The 19,869-nt window shown below is 38.2% G+C and overlaps 1 protein-coding gene across 2 annotated transcripts in view; it reads left to right on the top strand.

The window, feature by feature from the left end:
- Positions 1–19,869, top strand: part of NECAB1 (N-terminal EF-hand calcium binding protein 1) — a 169,295-nt gene that overhangs the window by 140,336 nt on the left and 9,090 nt on the right. For both annotated transcript variants that reach the window (XM_003821141.7, XM_057303049.2), the window contains exons 9-11: positions 3,907–3,960; positions 10,388–10,500; positions 19,351–19,428. In XM_003821141.7, the coding sequence (XP_003821189.4) occupies positions 3,907–3,960; positions 10,388–10,500; positions 19,351–19,428 (245 nt within the window). The remainder of the gene's footprint in view (positions 1–3,906; positions 3,961–10,387; positions 10,501–19,350; positions 19,429–19,869) is intronic.

Below are 19,869 nucleotides of genomic sequence, written 5' to 3' on the forward strand. Positions count from 1 at the left end.
GAGGTAAGGTGAGAAGGTAAACTAGTGTTTTTGATGTGTGAATTTCAAGGTACAATGGGACACTTAGGCAGAAATACCTAGTTAGATGTTAGAAGGAGAGAAGTCAGGCCAACAGGTTAAGGTATTTAGACGTATTTCCACAAAGATGAACCCTCATGTCCTGAGGATGGGTAAGGTCTCTGAAAAGGAGATTCTGTGCAAGAGCCAAGTTAAGGGGAAACAACCCTATAGAGTTCTTGTCCCTCTGCCATGGTGCCTTTATTTGTTAAATTTATATTGAACACTTACTGGAGCAAATACCTATACTACTAGCTTGCTGCAAATCAACTTTCCTCCTTTCTTATTTTATTGATATGTGAGCTGAAACTAAAAAGATTTGTAGGAAAAATAGTGGCTATGGAAATTAGTTTTCCAATATTGGAAGATCAAATCCAGGACCTCTATTTGCAAACTAAAGCTTGTTAAAACATAAGGATTCATTTGCTAAATAAGTCCAGATTCATTTAAAGAATACAAATACCTCTTTTTAAAGTGGTTTTGAATTTTTGGACAAAACTGTCTTTATTTGGTATCTGAAATTTTTATAGTTATTTTTAAAGGAATGGCTCAAACTTATTTCATGCCTTTTTTTCTAACTTTAAATCAAAGTATGTCACATTTCTTTTTTTTCTAGACTTTTTTTCTCCCTCCCTTCCTATAAAAGGGTTTCATTTTGAGGACAGTGTCTAAGAGGTTTGCTAAAAGTACAATGTGATGGTTTTCAGCATGGGGCTCCAGCTGTGTGGAGCTCAGTGTGAGCTGTCTTAATGAATGGAGAAGCAGTACAAGTTCAGTTTTCTTCTACAACTTATTCTGTACTGTGCTGATTAGGTTTTTAGAGAAAAACTACCCAATTGCCAAACAGTGGCTGAGTACGTCATTTCACTGCTGAGTACCTTGTCTCCTGTAGTTGTTAACACTAGTTTTAATCTTCCCATTAGAAGGAAGTGTACCTGCAGTGGAACATATGTTATCTTTTCTCCGCATGAAGTATTTAAGATAAATTCTTCCTGCACTGAAACCAAGCCCTATTCTATGCATGTAGGGGAATATAACACTTAGCAATTTCTATAAATAGGTTTCTTTAGGTATTCCTTGTATCCATTTCAGCCTCCATGAGAATTTATGGGGATATACTGAGGTTATGTCTTGTGTTTTGCTTGATCCCTGTAGAAAACACCTTTAAAGGCTGGGTGCAGTGGCTCACGCCTGTAATCCCGGCACTTTGGGAGGCTGAGGCAAGTGGATCACCTGAGGTCAGGAGTTCAAGACCAGCCTGGCCAACATGGCGAAACCCCATCTCTACTAAAAATACAAAAATTAACCAGGCGTGGTGGTGTGCGCCTGTAATCCCAGCTACTTGGGAGGCTGAGGCAGGAGAATCGCTTGAACCCCGGAGGGAGAGGTGGCAGTGAGCCGAGATCGTGCCACTTCACTCCAGCCTGAGGGAAAGAGTAAAACTCCATCTCAAAAAAATAAAATAAAATAAAATAAACAAAAATAAAAAACAAAAAAAACCCCACCTTTAATGTTAAACAAAATAACAACAAGGACAACAATAAAAGCTCTTCATTCTTCATTAAGTCCTTAGTGTATCATCAGATCACAGGACATTCTCATTTGAAAGGATGTAATTCAGGATGTCACACTCATACAACTTATTTTAAGTTTTTCATACCTTAGATCAGGAAAGGTAGAACTGAAATTGTACCTTAGTTAGTGTCAGGGAAATAGTGGTCAAGGAGATTACTAGGTTACAGTTTCTATCTGCGGAGTACTTTTTAGTTTTCAATTCACATCTATATACATTACATATAATTTTGCCCTCATAGAAAAGCTATGATTTAGACAGGGCATTCATTCAGCCATTCATTTATTCAACATTTATTGAGTACCTACTGTGTGTCAGGTACTATTCCAGCAGTGGAAATACAGCAGTGATGAAAAGAATATCCTTGGTCTTTGAAGAGACAGACCAAAAAAACAACAAATCCATGAAACAAGGTAATATAAAATAATGGAAAGTGCTATAAAGAAAAAGTAGAGCAATATAATACAGATAGGGGGTTGAAAACTCCAAATGAGTGGTCTGGAAGTTCTCTCTAATAAGGTGATATTCGAATTGAGATGTGAAAGTCAAGAAGAAGGCAGCTATGTAAAGATTTAGGGATAGAGAATTTACAGCAAAGCAGGAAAAGTGAACCCCACAGAAGTTAAATACCTTGCCGAAAGTTCCACCACAAAATAACAGCACAGCTAGAGCAACATAGCTCTATTATTAACAGGCATATGTTATTTCAGATAGTCTGGATTTCTACAGTTTTCAGTTTATTTCTTATTTATTTGAAGGAGTTATTCTACATAATCCTCATTGGAAACAATGCTAGGATAGCCATTCACAGAATGAAGTTCTCAGAGATGAAGCACTAGGTTTCACTGGGGACATTAGGACATTAGCATTATTCATTGGTCATCACAAAAGACATTAAGGTCTTAATTCTCAAAAGAAGATATATAAAGGACCAACAAACATATGAAAAAATGCTCAACATCACCAATGATCAGGGAAATGTAAATCAAAACCACAATGTGATACTACCTTACTCCTGCAAGAAAGGCCATAATAAAAAAATTAAAAAATCATAGATGTTGGCATGGATGTGGTGAACAGGGAACACTTCTACACTGCTGGTGGGAATGTAAACAAGTACAACCACTATGGAAAATAGTGTGGAGATTCCTTAAAGAACTAGAAGTAGAACTACCATTTGATCCAGCAATTCCACTACTGGGTATCTACCCAGAAGAAAAGAAGTCATTATACAAAAAAGAACTTGCACACACATGTTTATAGCAGCACAATTTTCAGTTGCAAAAATGTGGAACCAACCCAAATGCCCACCAATCAATGAGTGGATAAAGAAATTATGGTGTGTATGTACGATGGAATACTACTCAGCCATAAAAAGGAATGAATTAATGGCATTTGTAGCAACCTGGATGGGACTGGAGACTATTATTCCAAGTGAAGTAACTCAGGAATGGACAACCAACCATTCTATATTCTCACTCATAAGTGGGAGCTAAGCTATGAGGATGCAAAGGCATAAGAATGACACAGTAGACTTTGGGGACTCAGGAGAAAAGGGTGGTAGGGAGATGAGGGATAAAAGACTACAAATCGGGTTCAGTGTATACTGTTCAGGTGACGGGTGCACCAAAATCTCACAAATCACCACTCAAGAACTTACCTGTACAAGCAAATACCACCTGTTCCCCAAAAACCTATGGAAATAAAAAAAAACTTTTTTTAAGACTTCAAGGTCTTTATAGGAGTTCTTCACTTTTAGCAAATGTCAACTGTATTTTCATTTACTCTTTAATTCACTTTCTATTTAATAAAGAAAAATTAACACCAGGGTATAAATGTATTGTAACAATAGACTAATGTTTATAATGATGTCCCAAGAAATGTAGAAATGTGGCAATACTCATTCATAGCAAAATAAAGCAGACTGTTAGGCTTAGTCATTCTGTTTCCTTTTCTTTCGTTTACCTTCCTACCCTTTCCCTCTCTGTTTTAATGTACCTCTCTCTTCCACTTTGCTCTCTAATGGCATTCAAGAAGTAAATTTAAAGCAATACTTTGAACATGTCTAAAACAGCTTCTTACAATTGATAAATAAGTACAAAGAGTCTTTATTGGAACAGCTGAGTTTTAAAAAAAATCAGTATTATTTCATCTTTAAGATAATGAGGTTCTTTTGGTTCAATGTTAGCCATGAGAGAACTATGATTTGAATATATGGCATTTTTTAAAATGATATAATTTTTTTTCTTTTCTGCCATTTCTTCCTCTTATTGAAGGATCTCAAACTTGAACCACCAGAAGAAGAAATTATTGAAGGGAATACTAAATCTGTAAGTATTTTTATCAGGTAAAAATGTTAGAAATATATTCTTTAAAAACATAATTTAATTTCTTCAAAAATTAGTTATCTCAATGAAAAATTGAAAAACTAAGTAGTCGTATTTCATTTTATAAGATTCAGTAGTGTTGTTTCTACATTGTGATTTGTGTAAACCTAATACCTACTTCACAGTTTTTGCAAAAGTACCTGGCATGTAATAGGTGCAAAATGAAAATTTTATACATGTATAAATCAATGAATTATTGAATAATTGAAGGAATATGACTGGCAGAGAAGGGCAACATTTAAGTTGTATCATAAACATTTTGTAAATCCTGCTATGTTGTACACTGGATATACCTGAGCGGAAACCTGGTTCTGTTCATTATTATATTTCCAGCATTTAGCCTAGGGCCAGGCACATTGAAAATGCTCAGAAATAATTTTTCAAAGAATAAATTGATGCAAAAGGGAACATTTGTATCCCTAGGGACAAGATGTCCATCCAGAGTGGCAGCAGTTTTTGGAAACAGAAGAAGAATGGACAAAGGGATCCTAAAAAGTACATTAAGATGCAACAAAAAGAAGTTAGCAAATAATTAAAAGCAGTACATACCAAGCTTTATTGTTTACTTTATGTTGAGGCAAACATGCATAGTACATTTTGTTTCAGGAAGTTGGATGTTTATATTTACATTTAGTGAAAATTTGGATTTTAAAATCTTGGGTAACTAGGAGAAAAATCATTTTTTAATCCCTTAGATGTATTATATACTTTACAGATGTCAAAGGATTGGTCACACATTTATATGAAACCAAGATAGGAAATAACCTTTCATCTCTGAATCGTGCACAAGCACTGACTACATGATAGATGAAGGTGAGACCCACCTATGTGTAAGGCTCCTGCCCATCTGTCCAAACTCATAATCCAAAGGGATTCTTCAGAGGAAGCTTTGTGGGAGTCTCAGAAAAGTTTAATCATGGCTGCTACTGTTAGAATCCTATAGTTATGAATACTTTACCCCGATAAGCTAGATTTGTCACTGCATGTCTAGTGCTTTTATCCCTCCAGAGACAGGGATGTAGTCTGTGTTAATTCCTCAAGACCCCAACATTTTAAAATGGTAGACTTTCATGGGAAAGAGAGGAGAGGGGTGTTGAGCACATATACATACTAAGAATAGTGGATTTGTGCAGTCCCAGAGGCACAGGAATAGTTAACCTTGTGATCATGCATCTGTTATCTTCTCGTAGGTTTGCATAGAGGAAAAACTATACTCCAGACAAAGGAAAAACAAATATAACTTATCTAATGTTGTGAGAGATAATTGCCTATTCTTAAATAATTTTCTAATGTGAGATTATTTTTTCTCTCTAGTTATGAGGAGGAAAAATTGTCTAAGGATTGTTTGTGAAAGGAGGCAGCTATTCCATTTGCAGGTCCCTGAGCAGCCAAAGCCAAGGCCAATTTTAAAAGATCAACACACAAAACATTACTAATTCAGTAGTGCATAGAAGTACTTTAAACAAATAAGACTGAAGAAGGTCGTTCAGCTCTCAATATTGTTTAAAAGCAGGAAAGGATATTCCCTATTTCCAGCCATATATAGAGGTATAACAATTATGCTCTTTGGGAATAGACATAAAGATTTGAATTGGTTTGTTTTTTTCAGAAGTAACAATAAGATATTTGTCATTAAAAGTTGTTTTTTAATTAATGGTAGTAAGTGCATTACTATAAATTCCTGTAAAACCTCCTATATTCAGAATGACCAAAATCATTTTTCACTGTTATTTCATAGCTAGTGCTCTAGTGCTCATAATTCCATCCTACCATGTGTTAAATGATCTATCCTAATGCCCAAAACCAGTTTTAGAATTTATTGAGTAGAGAGGTATTTTCCCTTTTCCATTAGTGAATGCTTGAGAACTTGGAAAAATAAATTCTATGACAGAAAGCAAAGAATAAATTTGTATTACACTTGGTTTTTGAAATGCTAATCTTTACTGATCCTTTGCTATGTGCCAAGTGTTGTACTAAACACATACATAACTCACTTAATCCTCACAATAGCCAAACGAGGTAGTGCTATCCTCAGACTCATTTTATCAATGAAGAAATTAAGGTTTAAAGGAGTTTACCTACCATAGCTGAACCCCTGCAGTTCAACCCCAGACCTATGCTCATCACCATGCTCTAACATTTTCAGCCTAAGTGTTTAGTGGATTTCTAGCCTGTAAAGTAGAATTGCTCTTTGCTAGTGAGGTTGTGGATGAGTGGATGATTGTTTTATGAGATTCTCTACCATAAGAGCAGAGCAGATTGTCTGGCAGGCTTGTTTAAGCACACAGCAAAAGTCCTGAACCCTAGCAACTGCCATCTCTAGTTTTCTGGGCAATGAGCCATTACATAATGATGAGTCCAGGAAATGATTTCTTTTTTTAAGTCCATTTTTTTTTTTCTCAGCCCAGAGTAAGAGATGTAACACTTATTTAGTACCTGTCATGGAAAGGATCCTTATACACACTATTCTATTTAGTCCTCCCAAAACTTTGTGATATAAGTACCACTATTCTAATTTTACGTATCAGAAGACAAACTGAGAAAGAATTAAGTAACTTGTTAAAGGCCACATAGGAAAAGTGAAGCTAATTCTTTTCACTTTATATGCCTGCTCTTGAAGAAGAAGGAAGAAAATAAAAAGAGGACAGGATGGTGGAGACAGATGAAAGAGCACCTAACAATTATGCAGTGCTGTTGAGTTTCCAGGGCCACCTCAAATCCTCTCCTGGAATAAATAGTTTATTAAGGGAATTCTAAGATTAGTCAATGGCTAAAAGCAAAAGCATCTTTAATGTGTTTGTTCCACAAATAACTTGATCACCAACTATGTTCCAGGCCTGGAGATAGGGTCTGGAAATAAAGTGGTGAATATTATAGGCTAGAAAACAAACTAGAAGGAAATTATACAGAAGCTACAATAAAATGTGATGAGGATTATTATAGGAAAGTACAGATTTGCACAGTAAGGGGACACAACTCAATTTAGGAGACCAAGGAATACTTCCAAAATGACATAATACTTAAGATGAAATCATAAAAAATAAATAGAAGTTTTTTAAAAAAACTTATATATCTCTTACTACATCGAATGATTCTAACACTGCACTGAAAGAACACTCAAGTGCTAGATCAAAATATTCAAATGTTCCAAATGATTTATAACAAGCATATTATAAAGATGTGCCTGTATGGCACTTCTTACCAAAAGAGTACTGGAGTAAGATGATCGTTTTCCAGATATTTTCTTCATTCAAAGGTTTTTAAAAAGTCATGATAATTTTAAACAACATTTGAGCACGTTCTTGTGCTTTTCAAAAACTCAGACTTTTCTTCAGCATATTGTTGTTGTAATACACTAAAATAGCTGATCATACAATGAGTCTACAAACCTAGTTATCTTTTTCTGCCTCTCTACACCCATATAAAATCAATGGATAATGTCTTGAAGTCATTCCATTCTGCCATACATTCCTAAGGCTTTGGGGGCTATTCTCAAGTAATGTAACAGCGACTATCAAAATATAAGTCTTGTTTTACAATGGTTGTTAAGAGAGTCAGTGAGAGCATACAAGAAAGGCTATGGTATCTCTGAAGACATATTTGAAACACAACTGTAAATGTAGTAAATAGAACAAAGTAACATGAAAAAATAAGTTGTACTTAAAACATGCCTCTGTGTCCCAAGACTAAAAAAGATGACATTTCTTGAAATGTTCCAAGAAATCAAAGGCTGATGCAACAAAATCTCATGTCACTGGCAAATACTATCCTGTGAACTGAGACTGGCCTTTCATACTTACACAGCACTATTTAGTCCAAGACATTCCAAATATCCAGCCATACTTCTATTGCAACAAAATTTCTATAAGGTAAATGATAAATGATATACTACTACTCCTATAATAGAGAAACAAAAATGTAGCACCATGAAAGAATATTCAACCATGACAGAGTGCTCTGAGCTAACTATATCTTGGGATCCCACATTTTAGTAAGCTTCAGGCTGTGTATTTGACACAAGAGACACATAGAAATATTAACAAGATAGTGAGACTCCTGTTCCACCTCTCCCAAACCCCACATCCTACAATTTGTTTCGGCCTAGCCGGAACAGAAAATTTAAGCGTTTTTTTGGATTTCAGAAAATCTACTTTAACTATTATTTAAAAAGCTCCGCTTGTCAGAATAGTCATCAAACTTAGGCAGATTATCTGGGGCTCTTTAAATGGATTTCTTTGTGTAACTATCTTAGGAAAGGAGGGGAAAAAGATACATCTGGTTTGGGTTGCAAAGTTGGAAATTGCAACCCAATCTAGGAAGCCGAGAGCTCAAATTTTCCAACTCATACATCAATGTACATAAGTGAATGAATCAGTTAGGTATTGCTAACATAATAATGCATCCCCAAATGCAGTGGCTTAACACAATAACCACAATTTTGCAGGTAGGCAATTTAGGCTGGGATCAACTGGCTGGTTCTTATGGTCTCACATGGGCTCCTTGTATCTCTAGTAAGCTGTATGTTAGCTTTGCTGATCTTGGCTGAGCCTTCTCATATGTCTAGGAGCTCAAGTGTGCTCTATGTGGTTTTTAATCCTCTAATATAGGGGTTGGCAAACTACAGCATACCTCTTGTTTTTGTTCATAAAGTTTTATTGTAACACAGCCACACTCATTTGTTTATGTGTGGGCTGTGGCTGCTTTTACACAATAGCAGAGTTGACTAGCTGCAAAAGGAGCCATGTGGCACAGAAAGCCTAAATAAAATACTACCCATCCATTTACAGAAAATGTTTGCTGGACCCTGCTGTAGCAGGTCTTGTTCATATGGTAATCTCAGAGATCCAAGAGAAAGAGTGGAAATCCACCGGCCTCTTAGGGCCTGAATTTGAAACTGGTGCACTGTCAGTTCTGCTACGTTGATTGGCCAGAGCAGGTTAGAAAGCCAAACCAGATCCAAGGGGAGGGAAAATAGAATCCATGTCTTGAGGAGAGGAGCTAAAAAGTCAAATTAGTCAAAGGGCATGAGTTCAGGGGGGTAGTGAAGAATTCTGGTTATTTTTACAATCCATCCCACTTGATCACGTAAGAATTGCCTTTAGACGAAAAGAATTATGATGGAATAGGTGGATGTATTTATATATCTCATTAGGAAAGCCCATGAGCTTTCCTAATTATCTGAGTTAGTAATCACAAATGTCCAACCAAGAGGTCCCTGCAGATTTTTGTGAAAAGGATATATCCATCATTATTTTGGTAGAAATTAACCCTACTTAGTTATTAATACTAAACCCATGTCCTTTGGTTAGTCCAACAAAAGTAGGAATATTTGTTGAATATACTGAATACCTAACCTCTAAAATATCATTGGTATTCAACAAATAGTAGCTATTGACATGAAATGAGAAACCCATTGGAATAGAAAACAGTAGACCAGGGGTTTAATTCTCTCATGCTACATAGCTGGTATTATTGTGGAAGTTATTTTTCTCATATTCTAGATCATCCTTACCTTGTGTTTTGTTTTTGTTTATGCACTTTTATGATTCATGCCAATCCTTACTTTGATTTGCACTTTTATACTTTCACTACCAATTCTTGAAAAGAACTAATGTTGATATCTAAAATTCCATGAGAAGCCCACAGGCGGATCTTGAGGGAAGCCTTGAAACTACAATTGCTATAATGCTAATAGGATTTGTTACAGGAAACAGTTGGCATCCAATCCAGTGTGATCCATTAAAAACAAGCACCATCTGATGCCATTACCTTTTGAACAGGGCCTGTTGTAAGTAGTTAATGTGTTTGACAACCCTGTAATATTTGATATACCTTTGGAAATGCATGAGTTACTAATTTTTTTGAAATCTAGTTGTTTGTAATGATTGTCACTTATGTCTAATATCACAAAATATTCAAGAAATTGGACCTGTGCAATGAACAATAGGACTTCTCTTTAAAAATTGGTAAGTTGTTATAGGGAAGTGATCCCAGCTCTGCCTGCACAATACAGACACTTAGGGAGGTTTTAAAAATAGCAGTGCCTGGGCCCCACTCCCAGAGATTTTGATATAAATATAAAGATAATTTTAAAACTTCTCGAGTCATTGAGAATCACTGCTTTTAAAGGGAAACACGTCATTGTAAAGAACACTTTGTTTAGCTTCTGGGACTAGAGGCAAGGAAAATATCTTGCCTAGATTACAGCCTTTATACAGTTTTATACTTGGAATAGTCATGGCCTTCCTTGGTCATATTTTTGGATGACAATCATCTGTTTTTGTGAGGAGGAATGGGATGGGCAGTAGGAGTCAGCTTAAATCGGGCTCCGTGACAGCCAACGCAGTGACCCTCGCCCCTTCCTTGGCAGCACATCATGCTTGTGCAGCGGCAGATGTCTGTGATAGAAGAGGACCTGGAAGAATTCCAGCTCGCTCTGAAACACTACGTGGAGAGTGCTTCCTCCCAAAGTGGATGCTTGCGGTAAGTGCTCCTACTCCTGCACCTTAGGCCTTTGGCAGCCTGGGAATGCAGTGAAGGCATTTCTTACTTTAGACAAGGCTGGGGGTCTAGAAGACAGATATTTGAGAATCCTCACATTAAATTATACAGAGCATTCCACCTGGGTGATGTCATTTGCTGCCTTTAACTGAATGTTTTCTCTTTAATCTTTAAACCCCGTGTCGTCTGATCATTGGGGCACCAAGTAAAATGAAATAGAACAACTTGAATGAAGATACTGAATTTCAAATAAGTTGAAATTCCCTTTTGCATCCAGGCAGCCCACACTCTGATTTAAAATCATCTCTGGTAGATGAGGCGCCAACTCTAGGACATCTAGCTGTGATTGCTCCCTTGGCAGTACGCCCTGTGGCCTAATGACCATTTCAGCCATTAGGAAATTGCAGGCATCCCTGAAGTCATGATTTCAGGCCTTGGTCATTAAAAGAAAATGAAGCAGCAGCGGATCTTTTCTTTCCTCTTTCCATGGGTACCACCCAGCTCAGGCTTCGGATATCTCAAGCTACTAAAATATACTATTCCTCATCTTCAATTTTTTCACTCCAACCGGTTCAATAAATAGTTACTATAATAATTTTTTGGAAACAGTTATCATAGAATTCCCTTAACTGGGAACCTAAAGTAACTCTCTAATGAGTATCTTATCAAAGGCTAGACATTTGTCCTGACTCTATATTTAATCCTACTGACAGACCCAGGAATCCATATCACTACTATTATTTGTTCTCCCTCATCTAAACACTCTGCCTCGGTGATGCACAGATAGAATTTCTGATATAATCTGTTTGTTCCCCACTGTGCCTCAGACCTGGCTATTCTTCCTCTCAGAAATGTGCACCCAGCTGCAAATCTCTGCCAGCCCATGCACTGCCTCAAGTTCAGAGCCCAGGTCCAAATTCATCTGCTTTTAGAAAACTTCCACAACCAAGTCTAACCCTACCTTATGAGCTTGCTTAAACTATATTTCATAATGCTCTTCAAATGTTGCTTTGGGAAGGTTTTTAGAAAATGTGTGTGTGTTTGTGTATGTGTGTGTACATGTGTGCATAAACAGATACTTCATGTCTCTGGGTGTTTTGCTTTTCCTCTCGGTGTTCAATTAATTATATTTTATTCATACCCCAGCAGAATATTTCTCTAGCTAAGAAGTCTGGCTCTGGAAATAAACATGGAATTTTACTAGCTTTGTGGTTTTGAGAAAGACCCTCACTGGCTCTAAGCCTTAGTTTCCTCCTCAAGAGGCTCATGAGATGGTTGGGAGGATTAAGTGAGACAGTCCATATGCAGTGCTCAGCACAATGCTTCCCATCCACTGAAGACGTGAGCTGAAGTCACTATTGCGTTTACTACTGTTTCCTGGTTGTCTGGGTGGCTGACCTCCTCTCTAGAGTATGAGTACAGTACTTCCTCAGTGCCACTAACAGCTCATCATCTTCCAGTAGTGCCTTTGAAACAAGAACACAGGAAATGCTGTGTTTCCATGATTATTTTTATTATTCTATTTCACGCCAGACTCAGAGGGCACAAATCAAAACCCCATTTTAGTCCTTTTTACTTCAGTGACTCAAGACTTGCAAAGGTGGGAATATGTGTAGTTTTTAAGAGCCCACTCATTTGAAAATAAAATTGAATATTTAAAAATTCAGGGTGCAGTGGCTCACGCCTATAATCCCAGCACTTTGGGAGGCCGAGGCAGGCGGATCACGAAGTCAGGAGTCCAAGACCAGACTGACCAATGTGATGAGACCCCGTCTCTACTAAAAATACAAAAATTAGCTGGGCATGGTAGCATGTGCCTGTAATCCCAGCTACTCAGGAGGCTGAGGCAGGAGAATCGCTTGAACCCCGGAGGCGGAGGTTGCAGTGAGCCGAGATCGCGCTACTGCACCCCAGCCTGGATGACAGAGCGAGACTCTGTTTCAAAAAAAAAAGAAAAAGAAAAATGCAAGCAGTACCTATATATACACCGTTCACAGTGTAAACTTCCCAAAATAGAGCTCAGTAAACTCTTTTTAATGAGGATATAGAGAAGATAAAGTCTATTTCAGTGTATTACAATCTCCAGGGATTGAGTGCATGTTTTATATTTATAAAAAAGGCACACAAGTTTATTTTTTAGGTTCAGAAACACTACTTTAATGGGTGTTGGGAAAATGACCTCGAGCTACTAGAACAGCCCCAGGGAAAGGGAAACAGGCTGTGGGGGAGTGAGAGAGTGGATAGATTTGTGCCGCCTGCTGCAAATTCCATTCTCTCAATAACCACAATAAATTGCTCCATCAGCTCCTGCTGTGAAGTAGAGGAAAGGAGAGCATCTTTTTCCTGTAAGATAGATTTTCAGCCTCTCTGTTTACTTTGCAAGATTGGTTTGTTTCATACAATTCTTCGTTCACTTCTTATTGCTGATTTTTCAGGTAATTTCTTTTACTGGAATTATCAAAATGTAGACTATATCAGATGGAATGAGCCTCAGGGAATCACTACACCCATATGGAATATATATGGTATAGATGTTATGCCAGTGTGTCTGTCTACATTCAATTTTTCAGTTGTACCAGTTAATCAAATTCAATTTTCTACCTGTATCAATTGATAATCAAATGCCACTGATGCCATCAGTCATGCTCCAATGCACCCAGCACAATTGCCTAGTGCTTGGCTGAGAAAGTAAATCTCTGTGAATGTCAGAGGTTCTGTTCTCCCATGATGTTTAGCTTAGTCTCATAATGATTAGGCACAAAATACCTCCATAAAATAAAACAGATATTATTAAGGACTAACAAGACTAGGCATTTTGCACCTATTTTCTTATTTATTTATTTTTGAGACAGGATCTTGCTCTGTTGCCCAGGCTGTAGTGCAGTGGCACAATCATGGCTCACTGCAGCCTCAACTTCTTGGGCTCAAGCAACCCTTCCACCTCAGCCACCAGAGTAGCTGGGGCCACAGGCACATGCCACCATATCTGGCTACTTTTTAAAAATTTTTTACAGACGGGGTTATGCCATGTTGCCCTGGCTGGTCTTGAACCCCCAGGCTCAAGCGATCCTCTTGCCTTGGCCTCCAAAAGTGCTGGGATTACAGGCTTGAGCCACTGTGCCTATCCCCCTGTCTTCACAGCAATAATCAAGAGGCACATATTACATTCAGCTTAGAAGGAACTGGCTCAGATGGGTTAAAAAAAACTTATTAAAGTTTGTCTGACTCTAAAACTAGCGTTTAATCCTTCTTGTCAATATTTGGTCATCCTTAGAGTTTCCTGGATTTTCTGTGATTAACCAGGGGTAGAACACACAAGTCCACTCCTGTTCCAATTACAACAAGGTCTTGCTTTCTTAAATTCAGGCCACTGAATTAGAGGTTTTGCCCTGTAAGTTTTTGATTAGGAGACTCCGAAGTATGGGGAGTTACAGAGGTTTTGTTTTAGTAGTTAGATGAATTTTTAAAAAGTTAAGTTAGTGAAAAACTCAAGCAGATTATGTGGATTCATGTTTATAACATATACACACACATTGTTTGATACAACACATACACACACTATTCTTCACTTATTTTGTAATCATGAAGGCTCATTAATCCCCGTTTTTGTCATAGGGAGGTACCAATTGAATATAAGTGGTGTACACGGTATGTTCTCAGAACCATTCTTGACACCAGAGAACAAGAGAATAGTTTTGCTTTCAAGGATCTTAGACTCCAGTTGGGAAAATAGGATGCTCATTTATGAAGGTAGAGCACAATTAAAATCATGTTCATGGCCTAAAATTTCATAGTCGTTAAATAGAACAAAATGATTTCTAAAGTCACTCAGCTACGAAATTTGAGAATTTGAATATATTCAAAACTCCATGTCAAGGGCCTAAGGAATATGAATGTAGGATTACATTGTAAGAATCAACTCTGAGACATCCTTAAGAAATAATGGTGGCACACTGAATCATTAATCATTTATCAGTATTTATTTATTTTTGAGACAGTGTCTCACACTGTTGCCCAGGCTGAAGTGCAGTGGTGCAATCTCGGCTCACTGTAGCCTCAACCTCCCAGGCTCAAGTGATCCTCTCACCTCAGCCTCCCAAGTAGCTGGGAGTACAGGTGCATGCCACCATGCCTGGCTAATTTATTTATTTATTTTTTTGAGATGGAGTCTCGCTCTGTCGCCCTGGCTGGAGTGCCCAGGCTTGCGTGATCTTGGCTCACTGCAACCTCCACCTCCCAGGTTCAAGCAATTCTCCTGCCTCAGCCTCCCAAGTAGCTGGGACTATAGGTGCGTGCTGCCACACCCGGCTAATTTTTTGTATTTTAGTAGAGACGGGGTTTCACCCTGTTGCCCAGGCTGGTCGCGAACCTCCGACTTCGTGATCCGCCCGCCTCAGTCTCCCAAAATGCTGGAATTACAGGCATGAGCTACCGTGCCGGGCCATTTTTGTATTGCTTATAGAGACAGGGTTTCATCATGTTGCCCTGGATGGTCTTGAACTCCTGGACTCAAGTGATCCGCCCACCTCGGCCTCCCAAAGTATTGGGATAACAGGAGTGAGCCACCGTGCCCAGCCTCATTAATCAGTAATTATATAGATGAAATAAATTAGTGACCCACAGCTTGGTATGGAGAAATGTGAGGACTGGCCCTCTTGCCATGTCTTTTCTTCACTGGTTAGGCCTTGCTTGTGATTTAAGGTAGGACATGCACATGGGGAAGGAAGAAGCCAAGAGGGAAAGTCCCGTCCATTATGGGCAGTTTCCTCATTTAAAATCTTTAATCCCACCTGTTCCTGAGCCACATCCATTTCCCCCAGAAGCCATTTCACTGACACATTTTCCAGCATCCAGGAATATTCAAGGTCTCCCAAAGCTCGAGGTTGAAGCTTTTAGGGCCTGCACCCAAAGACAGCTTAGCCAAAGAACTCTTGCTTTAGCCAATGAGTGTTAAGTGTCACAGGAAGTATGAAGATTTCAAGGAGAAAGACACAGGCTGTTTCGGGTGAGTAGAATCACATAAGAAACAAATCACAGGTGTGTTGTTGTGCAGCTTTACATTTACAAATAATCGAAAGCTAATCATTCAAGCCCTAAGCCTTTAACAACTGCTGACAAATCTTTCTAAAAATTATTTCACAATTGGACTTTTCTTGCTGTCTCAGTGTGATCATTGTGTGTCATTATCTATATGGTATAGTCTCAAATATCAATGTCCTTAAATGTCATTGCCCCATATTGGTCTTTTTGGCCCTTAACTGAAAGTACCCATTCTGTAAAGCAATTCTGGTTAGCACTTTCACCCATGTGCCTTTGAGACAGAATCTGCACTTTCATCACTGCATCTTCTTCTTGTCAGTCACCTTTATTAGGTTTCCTAACTCTTTGTCAGAGTGCAGCTTTTGGAGGCAAAGATGCCTAAGTTCAAAGTCTGGTTTACTCACTAGCAGCTGTGATGACCATGGACAAGACATTTCGTCTCTCCATTCCTCAGTTTCCTTATCTGTAAACAATGGAGAAATAAATACACAAAGATGACAACAGCACCTTCCGGTATCAAATAGGAATGCTTGCAACTGCAATCTAGAGTAAGCACAGTAACAGTCACTTATATTATAAGTACATTTATTATTCTCAAAAAGAAGTCGGAGGCAACAATCTCAAGGTTCTTCTACAGCTTAATGCTGTCATCAAAGATCCCAGGTCTGTCTTTCGGATGTGCCTTCTGGCTCTTCACCAGATGGCCCACAGTCAGGAAGAAAAAGGGAGAACCAACAAGCTCTCCTCTCATGTCTGATCCTGAAGATGCAAATGTTTTCCCAGAGTCCCTGCTTCCCAGCATACTTCCCCTTGCATCTCACTGGCCAGAATTCAAGTCACATGGTCATTGCTGGCCACTGGGAAGGCTAGGAAACAAGTGTCCAGCAGAGAGGAGTAAGGTTATCAGGGTATTCTCAGTCCAACACTGAGTGGTACATTGGGTGTATTGCAAACTGAACAGTGGCAGAGTCATGTTAGTAAGAGGAGAGTACTATTTGGGGAGGCAATGGACAGTGTAGCCACATGACCCCCAAAGTACCTGTGAAGGTAAAATGGCTTATCTATGGAAAATGCTTAAATTAGACCCCGGAACAGAGCAATACATGTAGAAATCATCACCACCACCACCATTAATACTTATAGTATTAGCTTGCTGCTTCTCATTGCTTTAATAGATATGTGCATTTTCCCTCCATTTCTTTTCTGGTTTTCCTCCCACCCCATTCCTTTTGTTTCTGTTAGCTTTGCTTCTTAGCTTAGACACCATTAAGGCTTAGCTTTCATAGCTACTCGCCCAATGAAAGTGATACTTTCCTTTTAGCTATTGGGCTAACAACTAAACACACACACACACACATACACACACACAGAATAAGCCAAGTACTGAGTTAAGAATTCTACATGTAACTTCTTTTTGTTTTTTTTCTTTTTTTTTTCAGAAAGAATCTCGCTCTGTTGCCCAGGCTGGAGTGCAGTGGCTTGATCTTGGCTCACTGCAACCTTCACCTCCTGGGTTCAAGCGATTCTCCTGCCTCAGCCTCCTGAGTAGCTGAGATTACAGGCACGTGCCACTGTGCCCAGCTAATTTTTGTATTTTTAGTAGAGACAGGGTTTCACCATGTTGGCCAGGCTGGCCTTGAACTCCTGACCTCAAGTGATCCGCCCACCTTGGCCTCCCAAAGTGCTGGGATTACAGGTGTGAGTCACTGTGCCCGGCCTTACATGTAACACTTTAATTCTCAAAGTATTGTTATCATTATTGGACAGATAAGGAAACCAAGGTTGAGTATTGGAATCAAGGTGGCACAGCTAATAAATGGTGGATGGTGGAAGGTCTGCTGGGCTATACTTTAAATCACTGCCATTTCATACTGTGTTGTCCTCCTTTTTACTCCTTCAAAAGCTTTAGCATTATGCTAAAATTTTATGAATTTCTTATCTTATGGTCTTATGGCTAGCCTGGAAAATGAAAGGTTCAAATAGCAGGGTAAGTGGGATTTTAATGTAATAAGTAAACAAATGAATTAGTTTTCAGGAAGCAGTTGATGAAGAGCTTGAAATACAAGGCTGAGTATTTTAAACTTTACCCTTAAGAAAATTGATATGGATTGTAATTTGTCCAGTATACTGTTGAAGGTTATGTTTGGGGATTACATCCCTTTGAAACTATGATGAAAGCTATAGATTCTCTTCCTAGGAAAACATATATATGCACATTCATTTGCAGATCATTTCTGGGAATTTAGTGAACCCCCAAAGAGCACATTCATGAACTCCTGGGATTAGAAAATCACAAATTCCACCTTCCATTTAATTCTTATGATTCCATAGTAAACCTTTCTCCAGAAAATCTGAAGTTGAGCTAAAAACAATATTTGCTGCATCATACCTTAATGAACCAAACTAGATAAACAACTGAAAAAAACACAAGCAGAACTAAAGAAAAAAAAAAATTAAAATCTCTGTGTGTAGTTACTGCCACCTGCTGGTCACACTTAGGTAAATCCTAAATCTACGTTAATCAACTATTTTACTGCTAAGTTATTTGTTCTCTTACTGTTAAGTTTACTGATAAGTTCTTTGTTAACCCAAAAGCCTTATTGTTTTTCTAACCCCTCATTTTGCTTTCTAATACGAATATATTATGAACCATTAGGCTGAACAATCTGTATTTTTGTAATTCAGTTTTTAAAGGCATCTTTATTTTTGTCTCCCACTCTTAAGTTTATGAATCTGTCTCTATTGTTTCAAAATTAATTTGGGTCTTCATCATTTCTCACCTATGCTATTTCACTGTCTTTCCAGCTGTTCTTTCTACTTTATAATACCCTCCATACAAAACCCACTGTGCCATCGGAAGGATCTTTTAAAATATAGCTCTAGCCACGTCACTCTCCCTGCTTTAAATCCTTCAGTGACTTCTCATTGCTATAGGATTAAATTTGCAGTCACCTCAACCTGTGTCTTCAGCCAGCCTGCTTTCTTCACTCCTTCAAAACATATTATGTAGACTTTTTCCTCCTTCGGGCTAGTCAAAGGACTGGAAGGAACAAATTTGTCTCACCCAAATTGGAAAAGAAATTTAAAAGTAAAACAAACAAAAAACGCTTGCAATTATGGCCAGAATATGGACTCTCAAACTTCATCCAGAGACAACAGGCACTTTGTGTGTGTGTGTGTGTGTGTGTGTGTGTGTGTGTGTCAGAGGGAGAGAGAGTTGGAGAGAGAGGGAGAAAGAGAAAAAAGAGAAAGAGGGAGAGAGCCATTAGGTATTGGCAAACTAGGAGTCAGTTGTATAGCAGTAGTGTGGTCCAAGTGACTCAAATGGCATAGAGCAGGACCCACACAAAATCTGTCAATACAGGAATGTTGTATGGCTAAGAATTTGGCAGAGGTATGGTGGTTGATAGGGCCAATCCTAACAGCTACATTTGAGGGCAAAGGCAGGTAGCATGCACTCACATTTTTCTGGTCCTAGCACAACAGATGCTCAATAAACCTTTCTGAGTGAATGAACACAATTTTGCAAAAGTTACATTTGTGATGTCTGCAATATACTGAGACTGTTTTCATGATGCAAAACCAGAAAACTAAAAAAACAAACAAATAAACAAACAAAAACACTTATGCCTAACAGACATATTTAGAATATGTTTGATTTTCATGCAGGCACCTTAGATTGTTTCCTCTATTAATGGATAAGATTGTTTCATACTACATATGGATATTAGAAAAGTTAGCTTGCATCTTTAATTTCCAGTAGCTAATTATGCCTTTTATTTTCCATTTCAGTATTTCTATACAGAAGCTTTCAAATGAATCTCGCTACATGATCTATGAGTTCTGGGAGAATAGTAGTGTATGGAATAGGTAAGTTGTGAGCAAGCCTGATTTTATGTGAAGCCAGGAAGGTGGCAATATGCATGATGTAATTTTAGGATTTGTAGGAAAGCTCCATTCTCTTTTACCTTACCTTAAAACCTGTCCCATTTGCCCATTACCATGAATTCTACACACTTTAAAAAATGTATTTAATAGCTTAGAAACCACTTCTCTCTTGAAGTACAAATACTTTTGGTAATGATCCCACTTTGAGTCTTACCATTTTACTGATGTTTTCAGATAAGAAGATATAGATAGGGGGTATGAGTGTCTAAAGCTGGTGAGGGTAGTGGTGGGGGTGGAGACAAAGGATGGACGAAAGTGAGGTGGGAAAAAAAAGCTTTACCTCCTAATTTTTCGTAGGATAGTCTGTGCAGTTATTTTATTTTACAATAAAACTACATATAATGTTTAGAGTCATTGCAGCCC

This window comes from Pan paniscus, chromosome 7, assembly GCF_029289425.2.
Source record: "Pan paniscus chromosome 7, NHGRI_mPanPan1-v2.0_pri, whole genome shotgun sequence".
Lineage (NCBI taxonomy): Eukaryota > Metazoa > Chordata > Mammalia > Primates > Hominidae > Pan > Pan paniscus.